The 23,359-nt window shown below is 37.1% G+C and overlaps 2 protein-coding genes and 1 pseudogene across 15 annotated transcripts in view; 1 reads left to right on the forward strand and 2 right to left on the reverse strand.

Annotated features, from left to right (window-relative positions):
• LOC118555525 (ankyrin repeat domain-containing protein 26-like) overlaps positions 1–23,359 on the reverse strand; it is a 511,611-nt gene that overhangs the window by 136,645 nt on the left and 351,607 nt on the right. Inside the window, exon 1 of one of the 14 annotated variants that reach the window (XM_078075226.1) lies at positions 5,958–6,063. The exons of the other annotated variants lie outside the window; for them this stretch is intronic. The gene's annotated coding sequence lies outside the window, so the exon portion shown is untranslated. Of the gene's footprint in view, positions 1–5,957; positions 6,064–23,359 lie in introns of those variants that run through there. 14 annotated transcript variants of the gene reach the window in all.
• On the forward strand, positions 4,891–5,624 carry LOC144382324 (jupiter microtubule associated homolog 2 pseudogene; annotated as a pseudogene).
• LOC118533185 (coiled-coil domain-containing protein 7) overlaps positions 18,045–23,359 on the reverse strand; it is a 142,563-nt gene continuing 137,248 nt past the window's right edge. Inside the window, 2 exon segments of the mRNA XM_078073997.1 lie at positions 18,045–18,074; positions 18,570–18,788. Coding sequence (XP_077930123.1) covers positions 18,045–18,074; positions 18,570–18,788 — 249 coding nt within the window.

Here is a 23,359-nt window from a genome sequence, read left to right on the forward strand (position 1 = left end):
CTTCTAAATAGTTCATGTATAGGGGCACCTGGGTGGCTCAGTTGTTAAGTGTCTGCCTTCGGCTCAGGTCATGATCCCAGGGTCCTGGGATCAAGTGCTGCATCGGGCTCTCTGCTCCGCGGGAAGCCTGCTTCTCCCTCTCCCACTCCCCCTGCTTGTGTTCCCTTTCTCGCTGTCTCTCTCTCTCTGTCAAATAAATACAATCTTTAAAAAATAAAAATAAAAATAAAATAGTTCATGTATAGTTCCTAGATTAATCTTCCCAACATCCCAGTGTGGTAGATACTATTATTATCTTCATTTTACAGAGAAGAAACTGAGACATAGAAATTTTAAGTAATTTGTTCCAGGTCACACAGCTAATACCCAGTGAGTTGGGATTCAGACCCCAGGCATTCTGGTTCCTACGAAGATAATGCCTCTCATATTATTCCATGAAATATCTAGTTGTCACTGAAAGCAACATGTTAACTTTTATAATCACTGGAACGGCCATGGTCATTCACATATGTGAATATTTAAAACTATAATTGGTGTGGTACTTAGAATACAAAAATAGAAATGTTTACCATAAGGTAATTTCCTATCTTTCCCCCTTTGACCAATATATAAATTTGTAGGTTTAGCTGATAAAATATAATTTAAATACATTAAAAATATGACATTTTAGTAACTAGAGAAGTCAGCAAACTTTTCTGTAAGGAGATTGTAAATATTTTATTTTATTTTAAGATTTTATTTATTTGAGAGAGAGAAGGAACAGTGGGGAAGGGTAGAGGAAGAGAGAGAGAGAGAGAGAGAGAGAAGCAGACTCCCTGTAAATATTTTAGGCTATGTAGGCCATAGGTCTCTGTTGCAGCAGTTCAAATCTGCTGTAGCCATAAAGCAGTATGTAGAGGAGAGTGTGGCTGTGTCCACTAAAATTTTATTTACAAAAACAGCTGATGGTGGTTTTATACTAGATTGCCAGGAGTTAAAAGTATTTCTTTTTTTTCTTTTTTAGTTGCAAGAAGCACAAGATCGACATGCAGAGGCTGTAAGATGTATTGAGACGTCGAAAGATCACGTGCAAAAGTACAATTTAAAGCAGCACAGAAAATAACTTGAGTATTTATAAAGCAGAGAAGCAGTGTAGTATGAGAAATATATCAGTTATGATAATAAGTACATCATTGTTAAGCTGGATAAAAATTTCAGCTTTGCGCTATTTGGAAATGCATAAATTTTGCATATTATCTTTAAATTTTGCACATTAACTATAAAACACAACCAGAAAAATGGCACAATTGCCAAATCTTCTACTTTTTAAATTTTTAAGAATTTATGTAAGACCTTCAGATGTTTGTTTAGAAATTATACAGTACTTTTAAAATTTATGTGTGAGAATAATTTTAAAATTTTCATTTTAGGCTTGAAGTTGAAAATGCCAAGTTAAAAGTTACAGTCAAAAAACAAGCGGGCAAAATTGAACAACTTCAGGAAAACCTGTTAAGTACAAGTTCGGTAAGTCAGTCTCTTAATTTCTGTCCTACTGAAAAGGAATTTTTATTTCTCTAGTTGTAGTATATAAGACTATTTTGGATAATATGAAAATTCTCACTGATAAAAATGTTTATTGTATTCATATGGTTGCTACTTGCTACTGGTAGTATAATTCCTCTTTATAGATGAAGTTGACTGAATTCATAAATTAATAATTTTTATAGTAAGATTGTAATAAAAAAGATTGTGGTAGTCTAAGATAAGCAATATTTTATACATACCACATTTTATTTATCTATCTGGCAGTGGACAATTGAGTTTTTCCACCTTTTGGCTATTGTTAGTAATGCTGCTTTGAATATTGGCATACAAAAGTCTCAGTCCCTACTAATATTTTTCAGTATGTTTAAAAATTCCCAAAGTTTGAGTCATAATTTGATCTTGAATTCTGACTTTCTCTTGTAATCTAAACCCTTCAGTGAGATTTGAGAATGGATTACTCTCATGATAATTTGTTGTGATTTGTAATTATAAATTTGTAATTTGTTGTCTTCATCAAGAATGACTACTAGGTCATTATGCAAACATTTTCCTCAAAGGAATATATTTTTCTCTCTGTTGGATTTTGGAAAGGAAAAGAGATGCCAGTGGAAAAGTGGAAATGACTGCTCAATCAGGGCCTTACAGAGTAACATCGTGCTCCTAGCATTCACTGCAAGTTCAGGAACTAATTTTTTTTTTCATTAATTTGAGTTAATCAGCCTTTCACAGATTTAACAATCCAATCGCAGGAAAGATTAATGTGCAATCCAGGATTCCAACTTATTGATACGTAGTGAAAACTATGTAACTATTTACCAAGCAGAACCGGATTATCATGCCATTTATACCCTCCTTCATAGGAGAGGGTACCAATGATTTAAGATGAGAAGGCTGCATTGTGAGTCCTAGGTTGGAACAATGAGGTAGATGCACCTACCACTAGTTTCTTTTAGTCACAAAAGCTGCATCCTTGCAAATTTCATTATATAGCTATACCTATCAGGGGAACTAGCACATTCTGTTGACTGGTCCTTTTTGTGGCCAAAGAAACATCGAAAATAATTTTTTTTCTAGATTTCCTATAAATTAGTCACATTGTATTACTATAGTTTTCATTGAGCAAGTAACGTGACAATATGTGAATGAGAATGCCAGGAGTTGTCCCCCTATGGTGTCATATAGAAATCTATTAAGGAAGGTATCAAATCTTGTAAAGTCTGTAAGAATAGCCATAGGTATTCTGTAGATTCCACTGGAAATGAATTAGGGTTATGACATAAAATTATTAGTTACCCTGTGAAACAAACACTTAGCTTTCAACCAACTCAGTCCATAGTCCTAACATCTCTAGAAGGATTTTATCTCATGAATCCCCAGGCCAGAGACTACCTGGGTTAAGAGATTTGATAGACATAGTTTTGAGGTGAAGAATCTGGATTGGGAAGAAGAGATAGCTCTAGGCTGACTTAAGCTTCCAAACAATATAGTCAAGTATGTGTCTGAAAAGAACTTCAGAAGAAGACTTCCATAAGATCCAATCTCTATGGAATAGGAAATTATTCAAAAGAAAACAAAGGCAAACAATTGATAGTCTGACCCTTGTGAGAAACATTTGCATCAGAAAAGAAAAGCAAGACAGAGTATGGTGGTCAGCATCCTAAGGGAAAGGGTGCCCCCTGAGATGACAAAATAACAATACACTCAAAGTAATACCAAAAAGAGTCAACATAAAATGTACAAAATTAGCTGTCTAGGGGTACCCGGGTGGCTCAGTCAGTTAAGCGCCTGCTTTCGGCTCAGACCATGATCTCAGGGTCCTGAGATCGAGCCCTGCTCAGCTGGGAGTCTGCTTCTCCCTCTCCCTCTGCTCCTTCCCCTATTCATGCACTCTCTATTTCAAATAAATAAATTTTAAAAAATTAAAAAAAAAATTAGCTGTCTATAAAGGTAATCCACATCAGGTAATGGTTTTTGAGTGTGTGGTTGAGAATACTCTCTATGAGGAACTAGAAGGAAGATCAAAAAGTAGAGATGACTTCAGTAAAGGGGTCAAGGCTGGAAATGTAGATTAGAGAATCTGGTTTTGAAGCCTTGAGATTTAACCAACTCTGAGAGGATTTGATAAGAGGAATAGCAAGGGTCAGGGACTAACCGCGGTTGCTGTCCTTTAGAAATAAAATGGGATTAGAGAGCAGAGGGAGGGTATGGTCATTGTTTTCAGCTGTTGCTGAGAAGTAAAGCAGGATAAAGACTTTAAAAAAAAGATCCTTGGGGCGCCTGGGTGGCTCAGTTGGTTAAGCGACTGCCTTCGGCTCAGGTCATGATCCTAGAGTCCTGGGATCGAGTCCCGCATCGGGCTCCCTGCTCAGCAGGGAGTCTGCTTCTCCCTCTGACCCTCCCCCTCTCATGTGCGCTCTCTCTCTCTCTCTCTCTCTCAAATAAATAAATAAAATCTTAAAAAATAAAAAAAAGATCCTTGATGACCCTCAAAATTTTTTAGTGGAATTTCAGGACTGAAACTCCGATTTTAGTGTAAAAGAAGAAACTAAGTGTTGGAAAGATGAATCTGTGGATGAGATGACACATTAAAGAATGCTCAAGTCCAGTGAAAGGGGAGAAGCAGGATGATAGAAAAAGCTGCAAGAGTGAAGCAAAAGTTTTTATGTAATATCAAGAAGACTTAAACTTTATTTAAAGAGAAAGGTAGTTAACAGAAAAGAAGAAATTGAAACCTTGCAGAGATGCTTGCAATGCTTGCAGAGAATGAGAGTATCTCATTCTGAAGTCAGGCGATCATCAAAACTGTAATGGGACTGCATGGGAATTTTTCAGAGATTATCTTAAAATGGTATGATCTCACAAAACCCAGAGTATCTTAAGCTATGGATGAAAATGTGTTTCTAGGGCATCTTTAGAAACTAAAATGTAAATATAACCACTTTTTAAAACTTTTCATTAACACGTAGTATTAATATGGGTAAGAACCTCTGTATTTAACAAGTAAATTTTGGCAATTTAAATTCTAGAAAAAATAATGATAAAAATGTAAAATCAGTTTAAGCTGTTTTTAAGAAAGGTCCATATATTTGAAATTTGTATTTATTGGCATCAGGTTTATAAAACTATATTATATAAAACTTAAAATTATAAATTTTAAACTACATTATATAAATTTAAAATTATAAATTTATGAAATTTATAAAATGTAGTTTATGAGCCTTTCTAAACATGTTATTACTTATGAATTCGTGAGAAATAATATTTTATGATAGAAGAATGAGTATCTAGATTTTTAAATATCATTTCCTTTAAAAATTTTTTTCAAAGTCTGATGATGAAAACGGACAGATAAAGAAATTTACTGAAATGTTCCAGGCCCCGGAGAGCGACGGAGGCCAGGCGGGCTCGGCCATGAAGCCCCCGGGAGGAGAGGCCAGCAATCTTTTTGGAAGTCCAGAAGAAGCTGCTCCATCAAGCAGGCTCAATAGGATGGCATCTAATATTTTTGGACCAACCAAAGAGCCTCAGAACATGCCTAAAAGGACCAATCCTCCAGGGGGGAAAGGAAGCGGTATCTTTGATGAATCCATGCCTGTGCAGACTCGACAGCATCTGAACCCACCTGGCGGGAAGACCAGTGACATTTTTGGGTCCCCAGTTGCTGCCACTTCACCTTTGGCACACCCAAACAAACCCAAGGACCACGTGTCCTTGTGTGAGGGAGAAGACCCCAAATCAGCCCCTAAAGCCGCAACAAGCTCGTTGCCTGGAGAAGAACCCAGTGAGAAGGGAGGGCCTGGAGAAGTGGGCCGTGCCCAGCAGCCGGGGCCCATGCCCGCGGAGGACAGCCATGAGCCCAGGTTGGGCCCGCGGCGCGCTCTCATAACAAAGTCCTCAACCCACCTGGAGGCAAATCCAGTATCTCCTTCTACTAAGAGGGGCTGCTGCTTCACCTGTAGCCAGACAAGAACCCGGAGAGATAGGATTTCAAATACTATAGTTTCTTTTAGCCCAAAGGAGCCGGGTGGGGAGAGGGTCTGCTGTGTATCTGAAGCCGCTGCTCAGGCCCCACTGCTGTCACAGAGCTGGGGGGAGCTTACCTCCAGACTGCGGGAGACCTGTCTTGGTGGGGATAAAACGGGACTCACTGTAACTGTGCATGTGACGGGACTCAACGAGGGGCGTGGGGGCAGGTGGTGCGAGGCCACGCTGAGGCCTGGTGGCGTGGGGCTGCCCACAGCCTCGCCACACTGGCGCTCTGCTGGCCGACCGGGGGTCTGGGGATCATGAACACAGTAGCAGAGTTTAAGTTTAAAGCCTTGGCAAGAAAATAAGAAACAACCTGTGTGTTGCTGTGGGATAGATGGGCAAGGCACAGGCCAAAACAATACTGGTGGGGACTGGGGTCTCTGGCTGGCCCGGCAGGTTCTCACCCCATTCACCACGGGACCATTTCCATCCCTGGGACTGCCTCTGCAGGCCCCCGGTGCCTCCTTTCCAGTCAGCCCCAGTGTGGTGCTCTGCACGCTTCCTGAGCCACCTCGGTTGCTTGTCCTCGGCAGCTGTCGACAAAAACCAAAAAGTCATTCTCAGTCTCATGCTTTATGGAAAGATTTTGTGCCCTGATCCTCTGAGGTGCTCCATTTCTGCCATCTAAAAGCTTGGCCAGATCATACGTAGAAATCTCTGCCTTTCATTCCCAGGCTGGTTTTGCTGTGAATTGTTCCTTCTTTTCCTGAGTGGCCTCCTATCTGGCCTGTGCCCTTCTCCAGGGATGCAGACAGCTCCCTTGTCAAACCACAGCTCTTCCTGTGGGCAGCTCTTCCTGTGGACAAGCAACCGAGGTGGCTCAGGAAGCGTGCAGAGCACCATACTGGGGCTGATTGGAAAGGAGGCACTGGGGGCCTGCAGAGGCAGTCCCAGGGATGGAAACAGTCCCGTGGTGAATGGGGTGAGAACCTGCGGGTCCTGTGCCCTTCTCCAGGGATGCAGACAGCTCCCTTGTCAAACCACACCTCTTCCCCACCCCCACCCCCCGCCCCCGACTCCTGCAGCTGTAGAACTGTCCACATGCATCCAGGCAATGGGGTGACTGAAATCCTTCATGCGTCTTTACTCCTGTTGACGGTGGGAAGAAGAGATGCTTCAGAACCTTGGGTTCTTCGGTTTGAATCTTTAATAATATCTAAAAAGCTTTTCTAAAATACCAGCTTTACATAAGACTCTGCCCTGTTTCTGACAACCTTTCTAGGAAAAAGTCAGTTGCTCAGGTACAACCGAGAGGAAGAAACTTTGCTTAGCTGCTCTTTATAAAGCTTTGCAGAACCTCTGGACCATATTCAGTTTCCAGAAGAAACCTGGAGACCTTGGCCCAGAAAATTAAGTAGTTTGACATCGAAGTCTCAACTAGCTGATTCCATGATGCTTGTCGGCACAGAGGACGGGCTGGCCAGAGCGCTGTTGCTTTGGTCCCGGCAGGCAGAGTTTCTCCCGGTTGGCCCTACAGGGCTCAGTCTCAGACCTTGCACCTCACTCATGTTGGACCAACAGTTAACAGAGGACAGGCTTCAGGTCGGGGTACATCTTGGTATGAGAGCCTACAAAGCTAATGCTAGGTACTAAAAATACCTGCATCATGACTGAAATTTAAAAAAGCAACAATGCTGTGTTTCATCGTACCCACAGTGGCCTAGACACTTAAGTGCCTGCAGGAGCTATCTGCTGAGCTCTGCCTCTTACACCTGGCACACTGGGGGGACCTGCACGTGGCTTTGTCAACCAAAGACCGTTTGTTTTCCCCCTTTCAACTGCCCTGTTCACTCAGGAGGCAAGAAACTCTTTCCATGTGACTCTCTCAAGTAGTTCCTGTCTCCCCCCTTCAAATGGCCACTTATAGGAAAGTTGTTTGGAATTCAGAGCATTTTTTTCCCCATTAGAAAATGTCATAAATGGTAGTTAGGGTTTAAGCCCAAACACAATAACTTTTGCTTAATGCAATGTTCTCATGGTAGAAGTGAACTTCCATTTATGACTATGTTTTCTTGTGGTTTTTAGTATGCAAGAAAATGACCCGTGGATGCCAAATTGGATTGCCAGGAACCCTGACATTGTACTGCTGGGCCCTGTGGCTTCGCCCCTTCCCTCACTGTCCACCCAGTTCTGTCCATCAGCAGGGATATTGGGTGGAGATGGGGAGCAGAGGTGGGGATGCAGGCAAAGGAGAACTGTAGCAGGAGCCTCTGTGCAGTGTAGACAGATGTCCTGCCTTCCTTTTCTCCCCAGCCTTCCCTCCCTGGGGCTGTAGAAGTGGGTTTAGAGTGCCTGGTAGTCTGGTAACTGGGAAAAGCAGGAGAGGACTTTCTGCTCCTGTGAGCCGGATGGAGGTGGCCATTTATATTTGGAAAATGCTCTATACATCGGGGACTGCCTGTATTTGGAAATTCATTAATTCAGCATCCTGTTCTCAACCTCTAAGCTGCATTTTGAAATTATTAGTCTGTATTTTTATTAAACCTTAAAACTTCTTTTATGTGCATTTGGTGCCAAATTTTTTCTAGAGCTGTATCAAAAACAAGAAGCCTGTACTCACATCAGAATGTAGTTTTGATAGGGGCATTTTGTTTTTACAAGGCAGGATTGGGTATAACTGTGGAATTAAACTTAGCAATCATGTAAAAAAAAAAAAAAGAAATTTATTGAGTTGAAACAATCTCTGGAATGTAGTTTAGATCAAGAAATGAAGAAAAATGGTGAATTAGAAAAAGAGATTACTAGGTAAGACTAATATTTCAGATAATTTTAACCATTAATTAACTGATTTACCTGTAATTTCACTTTATTAAATACAAATTCTTGCCAAAATATTACACTTACTCTTTAATGATTCCTTAAATAATAACAACAGTTCCTTTAACAATTACAACGGTAATTTTCATTGTCCATCTTGAAGAGTTTCTGCAAGATATCTTTGTTCTTTGGTAATATTTCCTTTTAATAGTGTTCTTCCCTTCCAACAAGTATTTTAATATCTAAAAACCTGTGTCACTGTTTAATCATATCAAAAGTTATCTTGGTTTGGCTTATATTTTCTTTTTTTTTATATTATTTTTTTAAATTTAAATTCAGTTAACCAACATAAAGTATATTAATTTCCAGGTAGAGTTCAGTGATTCATCAGTCTTATATAACACCCAGTGCTAATTACATTAGGTGCCCTCCTTAATGTCCACCATCCAATTACCCCATCCTTCTCCCCTCCTCTGCTCCAGCAACCCTCAGTTTGTTTCCTATGATTAAGAGTCTATTGTGATTTGTCTCCCACTCTAATTTCATCTTGTTTCATTTTCCCCTCCGTTCCCCTATGCTCCTCTGTTTTGTTTCTTAAATTCTACATATGAGTGAAATCAAATGATAATTATCTTTCTCTGACTGACTTATTTGGCATAATACCCTCTAGTTCCATCTACGTCATTGCACGATATTTTTTCTATTGGCTGAGTAATATTCCATTGTATATATCTACACATCTTCTTTATCCATTCATCTGTCAATGGACATCAGGGCTCTTTCCACAGTTTGGCTATTGTGGACATTGCTGCTATAAACATTGGGGTGCAGGTGCCCTTTTGGATCACTACATTTGTATCTTTGGGGTAAATCCTTAGTAGTGCAATTGCTGGGTCGTTGAGTAGCTCTATTTTCAACTTTTTGAGGAACCTCCATACTGTTTTCCAGTGTGGCTGTACCAGCTTGCATTCCCACCAGCAGTGTAAGAGGGCTCCCCGTTGTCTGCATCCCCGCCAACATCTGTTGTTTCCCGACTTGTTCATTTTAGCCATTCCAACAGGTGTGAGGTGATATCACATTGTGGTTTTGATTTGTATTTATTTCCCTGATGCCGAGTGATGTTGGGCATTTTTTCATGTGTCTGTTGACCATCTGAATGTGTTCTTTGGAGAAATGTCTGTTCACATCTTCCACCCGTTTCTTGACTGGATTATTTGTTCTTTGGGTGTTGAGTTTGATAAATTCTTTATATATAGATTTTGCATACTAGCCCTTTATCTGACATGTCATTTGCAAATATCTTCTCCCATTCTGTCAGTCGTCTTTTGGTTTTGTCGACTGCTTCCTTTGCTGTGCAAAAGCTTTTTATCTTGATGAAGTCTTTGTTTCCCTTGCCTTTGGAGACGTGTCTAGCAAGAAGTTGCTGCGGCCCAGGTCACAGAAGTTGCTGCCTGTGTTCTCCTCTAGGATTTTGATGGGTTCCTGTCTCACATTTAGGTCTTACATCCATTTTGAGTTTATTTTTGTGTATGGTGTAAGAAAATGGTCCAGTTTCATTCTTCTGCGTGTGGCTGTCCAATTTTCCCAACACCATTTGTTGAAGAGACTGTCTTTTTTCCACTGGCTGTTCTTTCCTGCTTTGTCGAAGATTAGTTGACCATAGAGTTGAGGGTCCGTTTCTGGGTTCTCTGTTCTGTTTCATCATGTTTTCCTATAGCGTATTGTTGATTCTAGATTCTATCCCAGGCCTGAATTTTACCTAACTCAGTTTCTTTCATACAGAGATTAGCTAGCTTTATCCTTATTCACCTGTGTCAAAGACTTCTGATGTTCACCAAACTAACTTTCTTTTCTTAAGGCACATTACTGGTGTATATTTCTAAGTCCCTCCTATAGTTAAATGTGGTAAATTAATTATGAGAGAAAATGGTGTGTACCTCTTCCAGCCTGGTCAGTGAAAATTGACTCATGTTTGGTCTTCCATCTCCTCTTCTGGTAGCTGGATATCTATGCCTAATGTGGCCCAGGAAGCCAATGTAAGATGGCAAAACCTCCATATGCCAGGATACTGGAATGACCCTGTAGAGCAGGACTCCCTAACACAAACATGGACCCTGAACTTCCTGGAAGTATTTACATGAGGAAATAATTTTCTATCGTATGTGAGCCATTACACATTCTGGGCCTATATGTGATAAGAGTTAGCCTATATATTAAGTAATATACCACCATGGGTTTTCATATTGACTATGTAGATAACTGGACAGAACTAAATGATGATAACATGATAATGATAACATTCACACAGTGCTTCATGATATACAAAAGCATTTGACAAACATTATCTCATTTTACTCTAACATGTTTATAAAGTATTATCATCCTCCTATATCTAAGGGTTTTATAGAAAAATATGTTCAGCTCCTGACACATAGAAAAGATAATAGGTCTTACCCTAACCTCTAATTTTAAAAAGACTACTATTCCAATAAGCAACTTTAAAAACAGGTACAAAAACAAAGAGGAACTACTTCTTAAATATGTCATTAAGATATACATATGACAGACCTTTTGTGTAATGCAATCTAATGTCCAGTAGTAGGAGTTCTAAATATTTTTCTTTCACTCCTTTTAAATTTTAAGTTTCTATCACCAGTAGCACAGGGTGATAAGCTGGCTTCCCTATGAAACCAGGCCCAAGAGCACTGGGAACATGCCACCTCATTTGAGAAAACTCTCTCTTGATATTAGTAATATCACAGCTCCACAGCCAAACAAGGCATTGTAATACCTAAGACAGCTATATCAGCAAAAGAAATGAAATATATTTATAGTTACAATATATAGGTAAGACCTTATGAATTATAGGATCAACACAAAGCAGTTCTTCCTTTCTGACAATTGAAGACCAAACTGCTTAACTTAGCATTCAGTTCAAGAGTTTTCACAATCTCATATCAATCTACTTGTAGGCAGTCTCTAAAATGGCTCCCAGTGATCCCTGTTTCATGGTATTCATGCCTGTTGTATTACCCTCCCTTATTTTTGGGCTGGCCCTCTTGACTACTTCTACTTCTAATGAATAGGATATGGCAAAAGTGATAGGATATCACTTCTGAGATTAGATTCTACCTTTCTCCATCCCTCCCTGCCGCTTTCCCTCTCTTTCTCCCTGTTTCTGCCCTTGCTTCCATGTTGTAAGTACCTTCATGGAAAGGCCTCCATGGCAAGGAACTGATGTCCCCAAGCAACATCCAGCAAATATCTAAGGGCCAACAATAGTTACATGAGTATATACTGAGCCCAGAAGTATATCCTCCTCCAGTTAGGTCTTGAGCCAAATGCAGCCAAGGCCAACATTGACATTGAAAATCTGATTTTACCACTTTACTGCCCAGCTCTTGTTTTCTTTGACAGTGATAATGCTATGACTCAGATAGAATCAGATTCATCACTGGACTCCAGAACACTCACCCAGGACCTCAATTTTTGTGCATTTTTGAAGCCATTGTCTTAACTCCTGATTAATTGAGGATCCATTGGTGAGTCCAACTCCTAAACCATTGTTCCATGCAAATGTCCACTGAAGCTAGTAGGGACAGATTTTGATTCTTAAGATTCTGAGTAGACTCCAGAATCTGGTTAGAGTCTCATATAAGTGGAGGCTGGATTAGATTTCCAGGCTTCTCTATTTGTAAGAGGCTAATCTGTAAGGAACAGAAGCTATGTTTGAGTCCTAAGTTTTCTGTTTAAGTATAAAGGTACCAATAGTTAAAAACGTGGGAATTCTCAATTGACTGAAAACCTTTGAAACCTCTTCCTTCCCATCACTAATGTTTCTCCTTCCTCTTTTTATCACCTTCAATCTTCACTAAGGTTCTCTTAAATCCTTTGGTATGTCCCTCTTTAACCACCAACCTCCCTCATCCTTCTGCCTACCCTGCCAGGCTTTCCCTTTCCGACTTGAGCCCCTCGGTTCCCTATAGTCACTTAAACATTAAGCCCCCATACTCCCTATGAAGAGATCTCAAGAGACTCAGACACCCAAATGCAACCATTTCAGGCTGAAAAGAGAGAAAGGGGCTATTTGAAAACAAAATTAGTGTTTTGTCCACTTGATGAGCCAGATAGCCACTAGACATCTTTTCAGTCACTCACCTAAAACTTAGTCCACACCTCCATTAGATTACAGATCAAGGCAAAATGTCCCTTCCACAAATATTGACAAACATGTAACCTTAACTTGTCCCAGTTGCCAGAAACACAATTTGAATAAAAATATAAAGTTGAAAAAAGATGAGAGCTAACTCTTCCATATAAACCAGTTGTTTGTATTACGTTTTACTGATTCAAGTCTAAAATTTTAGAATGAAAGCATTAAGATCTCTTTTTGCATGTTTGTATGTTTGTTTATATGTGTGTGTTTTATATACGTGTGCTATTTTTTCCTCCAAATGATATCATCAAATTACTCGATAAAATCTCTTAAAGGAGTTCTATTCAAATTAGCTTAGAGATGAATGAGTGCCATTATAAATTAAGTATTTCTAAGACAACTCCCAAAAATACAAAAACTAACACAAATGTTTTGGTGGGTTTTTTTTTTTTTTAGATTCATATGATCTGGAATATAAATTGGTAAATAAAGCTAGTTTTAAAATTGTTGTTAAAATAAAAGCAGGCATATACTGAGATGTCAGCTTTAATACATGCAGACATAAAATTTTTTTCTGCCTAAGTTCACTAGTCAAACAAGCTTACATTATAGCTGCTAAATGTTTACAATTATAAATTATAAATCTAACGTAAGAACAAAATGTACAATAAAAATGGATTGCTTCAAAATCATAGGGTATAAAACCAATGCACAGAAGTCTGTTGCATTTCTGTACACTAATAATGGAGCAGCAGAAAGAGAAATCAAGGAATCAATCCCACTTAAAATTGCACCAAAAACCATAAGATACCTAGGAATAAACCTAACGAAAGAGGTCAAAGATCTGTATTCTGAAAACTATAGAACACTTATAAAAGAAATTGAGGAAGATACAAACAAATGGAAAAACATTCCATGCTTATGGAATGGAAGAACAAATATTGTTAAAATGTCTACTATACAAAAACAATGAATCACGGGTCACTACATCAAAAACTAATGATGTATTGTATGGTGACTAACATAACATAATAAAATTTTTTAAAAAAATGTCTATGCTACCGAAAGCAATCTATACATTCAATGTAATCCCTATCAAAATACCACCAGCATTTTTCACAGAGCTGGAACAAACAATCCTAAAATTTGTATGAAACCAGAAAAGACCCCGAATAGCCAGAGGAATGTTGAAAAAGAAAACCAAAGCTGGTGGCATCACAATGCCAGACTTCAAGCTCTATTACAAAGCTGTGATCACCAAGACAGCATGGTACTGGCACAAAAACAGACATACAGACCAAAGGAACAGAATAGAGAGCCCAGATATGGACCCTCAACTCTATGGTCAAATAATCTTCGACAAAGCAGGGAAAAATATGCAATGGAAAAAAGACAGTCTCTTCAATAAATGGTGCTGGGAAAATTGGACAGCTTTATACAGAAGAATGAAACTTGCCATTCTCTAACACCATACACAAAGATAAACTCAAAATGGATGAAAGACCTCAATGTGAGACAGGAATCCATCAAAATCCTAGAGGAGAACATAGGCAGTAACCTCTTTCACATCAGCCACAGCAACGTCTTGCAAGATACATCTCCAAAGGCAAGTGAATCAAAAGCAAAAATGAACTTTTGGGACTTCATCAAGATAAAAAGCTTCTGCACAGCCAAGGAAACAGTCAACAAAACAAAGAGGCAACCCACAGAATGGGAGAAGATATTTGCAAATGACACTACAGACAAAGGGCTGGTATCCAAGATCTATAAAGAACTTCTCAAACTCAACACCCAAAAAACAAATAATCAAGTCCAAAAATGGGCAGAAGACATGAACAGACACATCTCCAAAGAAGACATACAAATGGATAACAGACACACGAAAAAATGTTCATCATCATTAGCCATCAGGGAAATTTCAAGTCAAAACCACATTGAGATACCACCTTACACCAGTTAGAATGGCAAAAATTGACAAGGCAAGAAACAACAAACGTTGGGGGGTTGTGCACTTCCTTTTAAAATCCAATTTTAGTAAGAATCCTAATAAGTCAATTTAGCAACAGTGCCCCATTCTCCATAATTGATCTCCCTCAATACTTAAGCAGGTTCCTCATCCTTCACTATCCCCCAGGTGATAGCTGATCACACTTTTTTGAACACTACATCAAAAACTAACAATGTACTGTATGGTGACTAGCATAATATAATAAAATTAAATTTTTAAAAAATAAAGTAAGGATTTTATTTATTTATTTGACAGAGAGAGAGAGAGCACAAGCAGGGGAAGCGGGAGAGGGAGAAGCAGGTTCCCTGGTGAGCAGGGAGCCAGACGTGGGGCTTGATCCCAGAACCCTGGGATCACGACCTGAGCCAAAGGCAGTCGCTTAACTAACTGAGCCACCGAGGCACTCCTATAGCTGATCACTCTTGCCTATCTTTGGCAAAGATCCTGTTAGGTCAGTTCAGCCAGAATCGCCATTACACCCCCAATGTTTCCTCTTAGTAATTTTCCACTGACCACCAACCTACTCTTTGGCTATAAATTTCTACTTCCCCATGGTGTATTAGGAATTGAATACAGTTCTATACTGAGGTCTTTTTTCTCCTATTGCAATGGCTTTGAACAAAATCTGTTTTTACCACTTGACTGCCCAGCTCTGATTTTTCTTTGATTGCATCTTTGTGAGAGACCATGAACTAGAGCATCTAGCTAAGCCTTCTTTCTGGATTTCTCACTCACAGATACTATGAAATGATACATGTTTGTTGTCTAAGCCACTAAGTTTTGGAGTAATTTATTACGTACCAAAAGATAACAGCCCTTTTTGTTCTTCATTCATTTTTTAACCAGATGAATTTTAAGAAACAAGGGAGGGAGAAACAGTGTTGAAAACAAAGAGAGCTAATTATGCAAAATCATGAAGGTGAGAGAAAACATAGTGTGTTCCATGAACTTAAGGAAGTTCAGTGTAGCTAAAGCATAAATATATGTTTGTACGTGTGTGTGCACACTCATGCTTATGAAGTAATGTGCAGTGAATGGGTGGGGGGGGGTGAGGGCTAATTAAAAATGAGGCTGGCATCTCAAGAAAGGACCAGATCTGACACCTTAACCCATAATTAGGAATCTGTACTTCAACCAAAGAATAATGGGAACCATTAAAGATTTTAGGCAAGAAAGTTAACATGAACAGATTTCAATTTGAAAGATGACTAGACATCAACATGGAGACTGGACTAAAGACAATAAATTCTGGACAAAAGGACAGCAATTAGAATCCTGGTAGCATCCTGGGAATTGCCAGTGAAATCGGAAAAAAAAGGGCAAAATTTTATGGCTAATAATTGGATTGATTAAAAAAAAAGAAGAGACAAAAATGATTCCCAAGATTCTAGTTTCAGCAATTAGGTGTATGAGGATGCCAGGAAATTGTGACTAGTGGGAGAAGAAGCAGTCTAAGAAGAAAGCAATTAGTTCCTTTTAGGACATGATGAATTCTAGATGCTGTGGACCATTTCAGTAGGTAAATTCAGTAAGCTGATAGATAATAGGTCTGGAAATTAAGTGATACTTGGGTTTGACACAAGATTTATTTGGCACTTGAAGCCATAAAGGTATATAAGCATGCTCAGAAAGAATATGTGGAATAAAAAGAGAATCCAGGAGAGAAAACTCAGAGAAACACCAACAGTTAAAAAATGGGCAGCACAAGAGACCAAAACACAGAAATATAAAGAAAACCAAATAATCATTCTGTCTCTAAAACAAAACGCAGAATTCATTAAAAATAAATGGTCAGGGGGCACCTGGGTGGCTCAGTGGGTTAAGCATCTGCCTTTGTCTCAGGTCATGATCCCAGAGTCCTGGGATAAAGCCCCACATCGGGCTCCCTGCTCAGCGAGGAGTCTGCTTCTCCTTCTCCACCTGCCCCTCCCCCTGCTTCTGTTCTCTCTCTCTCACTCTCTCAAATAAATAAAGCTTTAAAAAAAAAAAAAAAGGAAGAAGGAAAGAAATGGTCAAACATGATCAAATAATGCTAAGAGGATAAGTGAGATAAAACTATAAAGCATCCTTCAGAATAAGATCAAGTAAGTTTGTTGTGACCTTGGCAAAAATAGTTTTAATATAGTAGTTGGGAAAAAAGGTTACAGTTAAGTGAAGAATTACTATAAGAACATGGAGACAGTGAGTATGAACAACTTCTAATCCATCAAAATCCTCAGTAATGATTCCTGTTTCATTATTACCAGAGCAGGCCAATCCAAATAAATGATATTATATACACCATCCATGCAAAGAACCTAGTATATAGTAGGTGTTTTATAAGGATTGTTAAACTGAATATTTAATAAGAGAGGTGTGTGTTAATCTATTGAAAAACCACTAAAAATAAAAATCACCTGCCCAGGTTGCAGGTGATGAAGTTACCTGGTAAAATGCTTCAGGTAATGAAGTTGCTCTTTCAAAATCATCTTACTTTTTAATCTAACATTTTCTATTTAACTCGTCATATACAACAGCCTTTATTTTGGTTATGGGGAAAATCCTGGGAAATAAAAAAACACTAGCCCATTAACAAAGTGAGGGTTCAAATGCAGCCACACAGACAGGAAAAGAAGATATCCTGACATGATTTTGAAGCCAGAAAGACCTAGGTTTGAAGTCTACTTCAACATTACTATGATGTTGCATAGTTAGTGTTTTTAGGCTCCAGTTTCATCTTCAAAATGGGGGTGCTTATAGCTATCTTACTACTTATTGTGTAAATGATTGGCACCTATTACTTATTGTGTAAATGACTAGCACATATACATAAAATCATCAGCATATTTTATAATGATAGAGGATATAGAATGCCTAGCACATTTTAAATTGTGTTGCCACACTTTATCTTTGTTTTAAGCCAGTTCACAGAAACATGCATTTCTAAAAAATTTGCTTTTGTATACAATTCAGGGCAAAAAACAAAAACAAAAAAACCCTAATAACCTTAATAATTTCTTTTTCACTAAGAGCAATTTCTTATCTTTCCAAGAAGAAACTGACATAGTTTGCAATTAAAATTATATACAATGGATTAAATAGATGTTGGGGATTAAGGAGTGCACTTGTGATGAGCAGCAGATGTTACACGTAAGAGTTGAATCACTAAATTGTACACCTGAAATTAACATTACACTGTATGTTAACTAACTGGAATTTAAATAAAAACTTAAAAAATTATATACAAAAAAGATTAAAATAAGGATAAAATTACTGTGTGATGATAGTCTCCTTACAAAAGCTAGAGTATTGGCCTTTAATTTTACTTTATTAATTTCCCATTTGCTAGTTTTACTATGCTATCTCTTATACACATAAACTCTCATTCTGAAAACAAGAAGGAAGGACACTAAAGAATATAAAATATTAAAGAAATGAGGGACCTGATAATAGCTATCCTGCTAGAACAAAGACAAGCAAAATTATATTCTTGACAGTTTTGCTTTACTTCTTGAACTTTTTCCATTACTTGTTAATAAAGTTGCTTATGTGTAGACTGTTCTTTTCTTCTAAGGCACAGATTGATAAATCTCAATGTTCAAGAAAGAGCTTCTGAATCCACTGCACAACACAAACAAAAATACATTTTTTCAAGAATTTTTCCCCACAGATAATAGCTACACTTGCAGCAAGCAAAGCATAACATACATACTTAACAAGTCACTATGTTGTACACCTGAAACTAATACAACATTGTGTGTCAACTGTACTTCAGTAAAAAGATAAATTTGAAAACCTTTCCCCATAGTTTAGCATTTATATTTAATTTTGTTAATTTATAGCAAAAATCTTTAGTCTATTTTTTTCTGGCTCTCAAATCTCGGGTGTTTATATCATCATTCAAAACCAATACATACCTAATTTATAAATTTGTATTCAAGACAATGAATTGCTATAACCAAAGGTAAAAGACAAAAGGTCCAAGCAAAAAAACAGGGCAGGGTTTTTTTGAAATAATGTATACAGATGAAGTAAACAACAATATAAAAGAATCTTACAGCACAGATTACTGTTTTTCTGTCTCTACTGTTTTCTCTATTTCAGTAACTTCCTTACCTGGAGGTGTTCTCGGATTTTAGAATTTGTCTTTTGTCCACCTGAATCTGTAACTAGTGATTTCCTTCTTCCTCTCTCCAATAGTATATCTTTTGAATCTTCAACTTTTATTTTACTAATACCCATTTCCATTGTTGTCTTGGTCTTCCCTTCACTTTTAAATAATTCTTTCCCTTGATTTAGGAAATAGTCAAGTTGATGCTTTGCTCTTTCAGCTTCCTGTTTTTAAAAAAGTAATGGTTTATCAAGTATTATGTGTGACATTTTTCTGTCAATATTACAACTTTCGGGAATAAGAATATATTCATGTCCACATTACTTCTCAATTTTATTTTTACTAAATTGGAGAAGCTGAATTAAACCACTGGTATAATCCATAGTTGAATTAACCCATAGATTAAAATTAAAAACTGAAGAAATGCCTTCCACTTTGAGGGCTATTTTTATATCCCAGGAAGTTCCCCTATTATTTTTTTTTAAAGCTCTAATTATTAGAGAGGCATAATGAAACTAAATAAAAGGTATACATTAGAAAAGGTGATAGAATGTAACCAAGGTAATTAATATCTATAGTGTCAAATAAAAGAAAATGTGGAAAATAATTTATTTCTTCTAGAATATAAGGTTTTTAAATGCCACTTTTAATAATTTTTTTCTTAGATCAACAAAAATAAAGTTCACAAATAATCTCACCACAAACAGAAAACTCACTGTTAAGATTTGATATATATCCTTTTTCATTATTTCTAAATATAACTAGTGCATATATGTATTTTTAAAATTTTTAGGCTCCTACTATACATACATGATATGCTCTTTTTATTAAATAATGTCATAGATATGTTCCAATGACAATAAATGTACATCTAAATCAGAATAGCTAATAGAAGGACATTTAATAGTATACTTTTATTTAGCAAATTTCTTATTAGGGACATATTGGTAATTTAAAAATTTTTGCTATTAAAATTTTTTATATTATATACTTGTACAAAATCCCTGTACACACTTTTCTTCTTTATGATAAATTTGTGTAACTGCAATGATTCAATGAAAAGCCTATGTTGTCCCAAAACTTTTGCTATATATTTTCTTCCAGAGAAGTATTAATTCATAGTAATAGAATTATATAAAAGATTACTTATTTTAGCATATATCTGCAAATATTAGACATTGCTGTTCCTAAAATTTTTACTGAAATGGTAAGTAAAAATAAAATCTATCGCACTGTCATGTTAAGTTGCATTTATTTGATAACTAGTGAGGTTGGATATATTCATATGCATTTATTGCCCTTGTGTGTTTCTAAGCTATGACCTGCCTGTTTGTGTCTATTTGGGGGAATATTTGGGGGAAGGGCATTCATATTTCTTATAGATTTGTAAAAGATCGTCATATAAAACATTCTGTTAAGAATTTGCATTTATCTTTATATCTAATGAATCTTTTACCATACAAAAGTTTTAAATTAATAATAGCCAAATATATTGCAATATTCCTTTGCAATATGATGCTTAGAAAACCTTGCTCTAGCCAAGACCATATAACTGTTACCCAGTGTTTATTCTAACATCACACTTCATTTATTAATTTTGGATCTTAAATCAAGCTGCAACTTATTTTGATGTATGTCACAAACTATTACATGAGAACTACTTTTTCATAGTAGTTTACTTTTTGTGACTATTTTGTCTTTCTATAAAAAAGTTTCAATAACTAAAACTATAATATACTAAATTATTACATTCCTTTGAATCTGTTTCTGGATTTTTTATTCAGAACCAAATCCAGAACCACATTGCTTTAGTTATTATAGTGTGTTACATTACATATTGATTTTTGAATGACCAAATCCTTATTATTCTTTTGTATAGTCACCAGTTTCTTATCTCAATATATTCTGTAATAATTCTGTTAAATTAAAAAATAACTCAATTTACATCCAGAAATAAATTGCTTTAAATCTATATATCAATTTGGAAAAAAGTAGAAAATTGAAATATTTATAATATTGAACCTTCAAAACCAAAAATATAAATTTCTATTTCTTCACTATTCATCTATATCCCTCAGTAAAGTATGTTTTTCTTCATTAAAAAAAAAAAAAACTCTGTATTTTTTGTTAAATATGCTACTCGAGTATTATAAATAGAATCATCTCTACACATGAAAAAATGCTCAACCTCACTTGGCATCAGGGAAATACAAATCAAAACCACAATGAGATACCACCTCACACCAGTTAGAATGGCAAAAATTAACAAGTCAGGAAACAAGGAATGTTAGCAAGGATACAGAGAAAGGGGAACTGTCTTACAGTGTTGGTGGGAATGCAAGCTGGTACAGCCACTCTGGGAAACCGTAGGGAGTTTCCTCAAAAAGTTAAAAATAGAGCTACCCTACAACCTAGCAATTGCACTACTAGGTATTTACCCAAAGGATACAAATGTGGTGATCTGAAGGGGCACCTGCACCCCAATGTTCATAGCAACAATGTCCACAATCCAAACTATGGAAAGAGCCCAGATGTCCGTTGACAGATGAATGGATAAGAATATGTGGTGTGTGTGTGTATATATATATATATATATATATATATATATATATATACACATATATACATATACACATACATACATACAATGGAATATTACCCAGCCATCAAAAAGGATAAAATCATACCATTTACAACGACATGGATGGAACTGGAGGGTATTATGCTAAGTGAAACAAGTCAGTCAGAGAAAGACAATTATCATATGGTTTCACTCATATGTGGAATTTAAGAAACAAAACAGGATCATAGAGGAAGGGAGGGAAAAATAAAATAAGATGAAATTAGAGACAGAGACAAACCATAAGAGACTCTTAACTATGGGGAAAAAACTGAGGGTTGCTGGAGGGGAGGTGGGTGGGGGGATGGGCATTAAGGAGGGCACTTGATGTAATGAGCACTGGGTATTATACGCAACAGATGAATAACTGAACTCTACATCTGAAACTAATGGTACACTATATGTTAACTAAATGAATTTAAATAAAATAAGTAAAATAAATAAATAAATAAGTAAATAAATAAATAGAATCATCTCCATTATGGTTTCTAAATGGTTGTTTTGGATAAAAAGGAAACCTATTGTTTTTTTCCTTTTCCTTTCTTTAAATTTTTTTTTTTTTTTTAAGATTTTATGTATTTGCGAGAGAGAGAATGACAGACAGCATGAGAGGGGGGAGGGTCAGAGGGAGAAGCAGACTCCCTGCTGAGGAGGGAGCCTGATGTAGGACTCAATCCCAGGACTCCAGGATCATGACCTGAGCCGAAGGCAGTTGCTTAACCAACTGAGCCACCCAGGCGCCCTCCTTTCTTTAAATTTTAACTCCTGTGTAGTTAATGTACAGTGTTATATTAGTTTCAGGTGTACAAAATGGTGATTTACCATATATTACTCAGTGCTCATCAAGATAAGTGTACTCTTAATCCCCTTCAACTATTTCACATACCTTCCCACCCACCTCCCCTCTGGTAACCATCTGTTTGCTCTGTGAAGTTAAGAGTCTGTTTCTTGTTTTGTCTCTCTTCTTTTTCCTTTGTTTGTTTTTTCTTTTTTTAAAGATTTATTTGAGAGAGACAGCATGAGCAGAGGGGAGAGGCAGAAGGAGAAGCAGGCTCGCCGCTGAGCAGGGAGCCCGACATGGGGCTGATTCCAGGGTCCCAGGATGATGACCTGAGCCGAAGGCTAATGCTTAACCGACTGAGCCACCCAGATGTCCCTGTTTGTTTTGTTTCTTAAATTCCACATATGAGTGAAATCATATGGTAACTGTCTTTCTCTGACTGGCTTACTTCACTTAGCATTATACTCTGTAGCTGCATCCATATTGTTGCAAATGGAAAGATTTTGTTCTTTTTTATTGCTGAATTATATTGCATTATATATATATATAATATATATATTGTCATATATGTAACACAACACATATAACATATATATATAACATACATGTTATATATATATAACATACATGTTATATATATATAACATACATGTTATATATATATATAACATCTTCTTTACCTATCAATGGACATTTGGGGTGCTTCCATAGTTTGGCTATTGTTAATAATGCTACAATAAACATAGATCCCTTTGAATTCATGTTTTTGTATTCTTTGGGTAAAATATCCAGTAGTGTGATTCCTGGATCATACAGTAGTTCTGTTTTTAATATTTTGAGGAATGGCCATACCGTCTTCCACAGCGGCAGCACCCGTTTGCATTCCCACCAATAGTGAGCGCACCAGGGTTCCAGTTTCTACACATCCTCATCCACATTTGATGTATGTTGAGGTTTTCATTTTAGCCATTCTGATGGGGTGAGATGATATCTCATTGTGATTTTGATTTGCATTTCCCTGATGATGGGTGATGTTGAGTATGTTTTAATGTGTCTGTTGGTGATCTAGATGTCTTCTGCCCATTTTTATTTTATTTTTTTATTTAAATTCAATTAGCCAAGGTATAGCACATCATTAGTTTTTTATATAATGTTCAATGATTCATTAGTTGAATATAACACCCACTGCTCATCATATTATGTGCCATCTTTAATTCCCATCACCCAGTTACCCCATCCCCCCCACCCCCTCCCTTTCCACAACCCTCAGTTTGTTTCTGAGAGTCAAGAGTCTCATATGGTTTATCTCCCTCTCTGATTTCTTCCCATTCAGTTTTCTGTCCCTTCCACTATAGGCCTCTGCACTATTCCTTATGTTCCACATATGGGTGAAA

Source organism: Halichoerus grypus, chromosome 6 (assembly GCF_964656455.1).
Source record: "Halichoerus grypus chromosome 6, mHalGry1.hap1.1, whole genome shotgun sequence".
NCBI classification, from domain to species: domain Eukaryota; kingdom Metazoa; phylum Chordata; class Mammalia; order Carnivora; family Phocidae; genus Halichoerus; species Halichoerus grypus.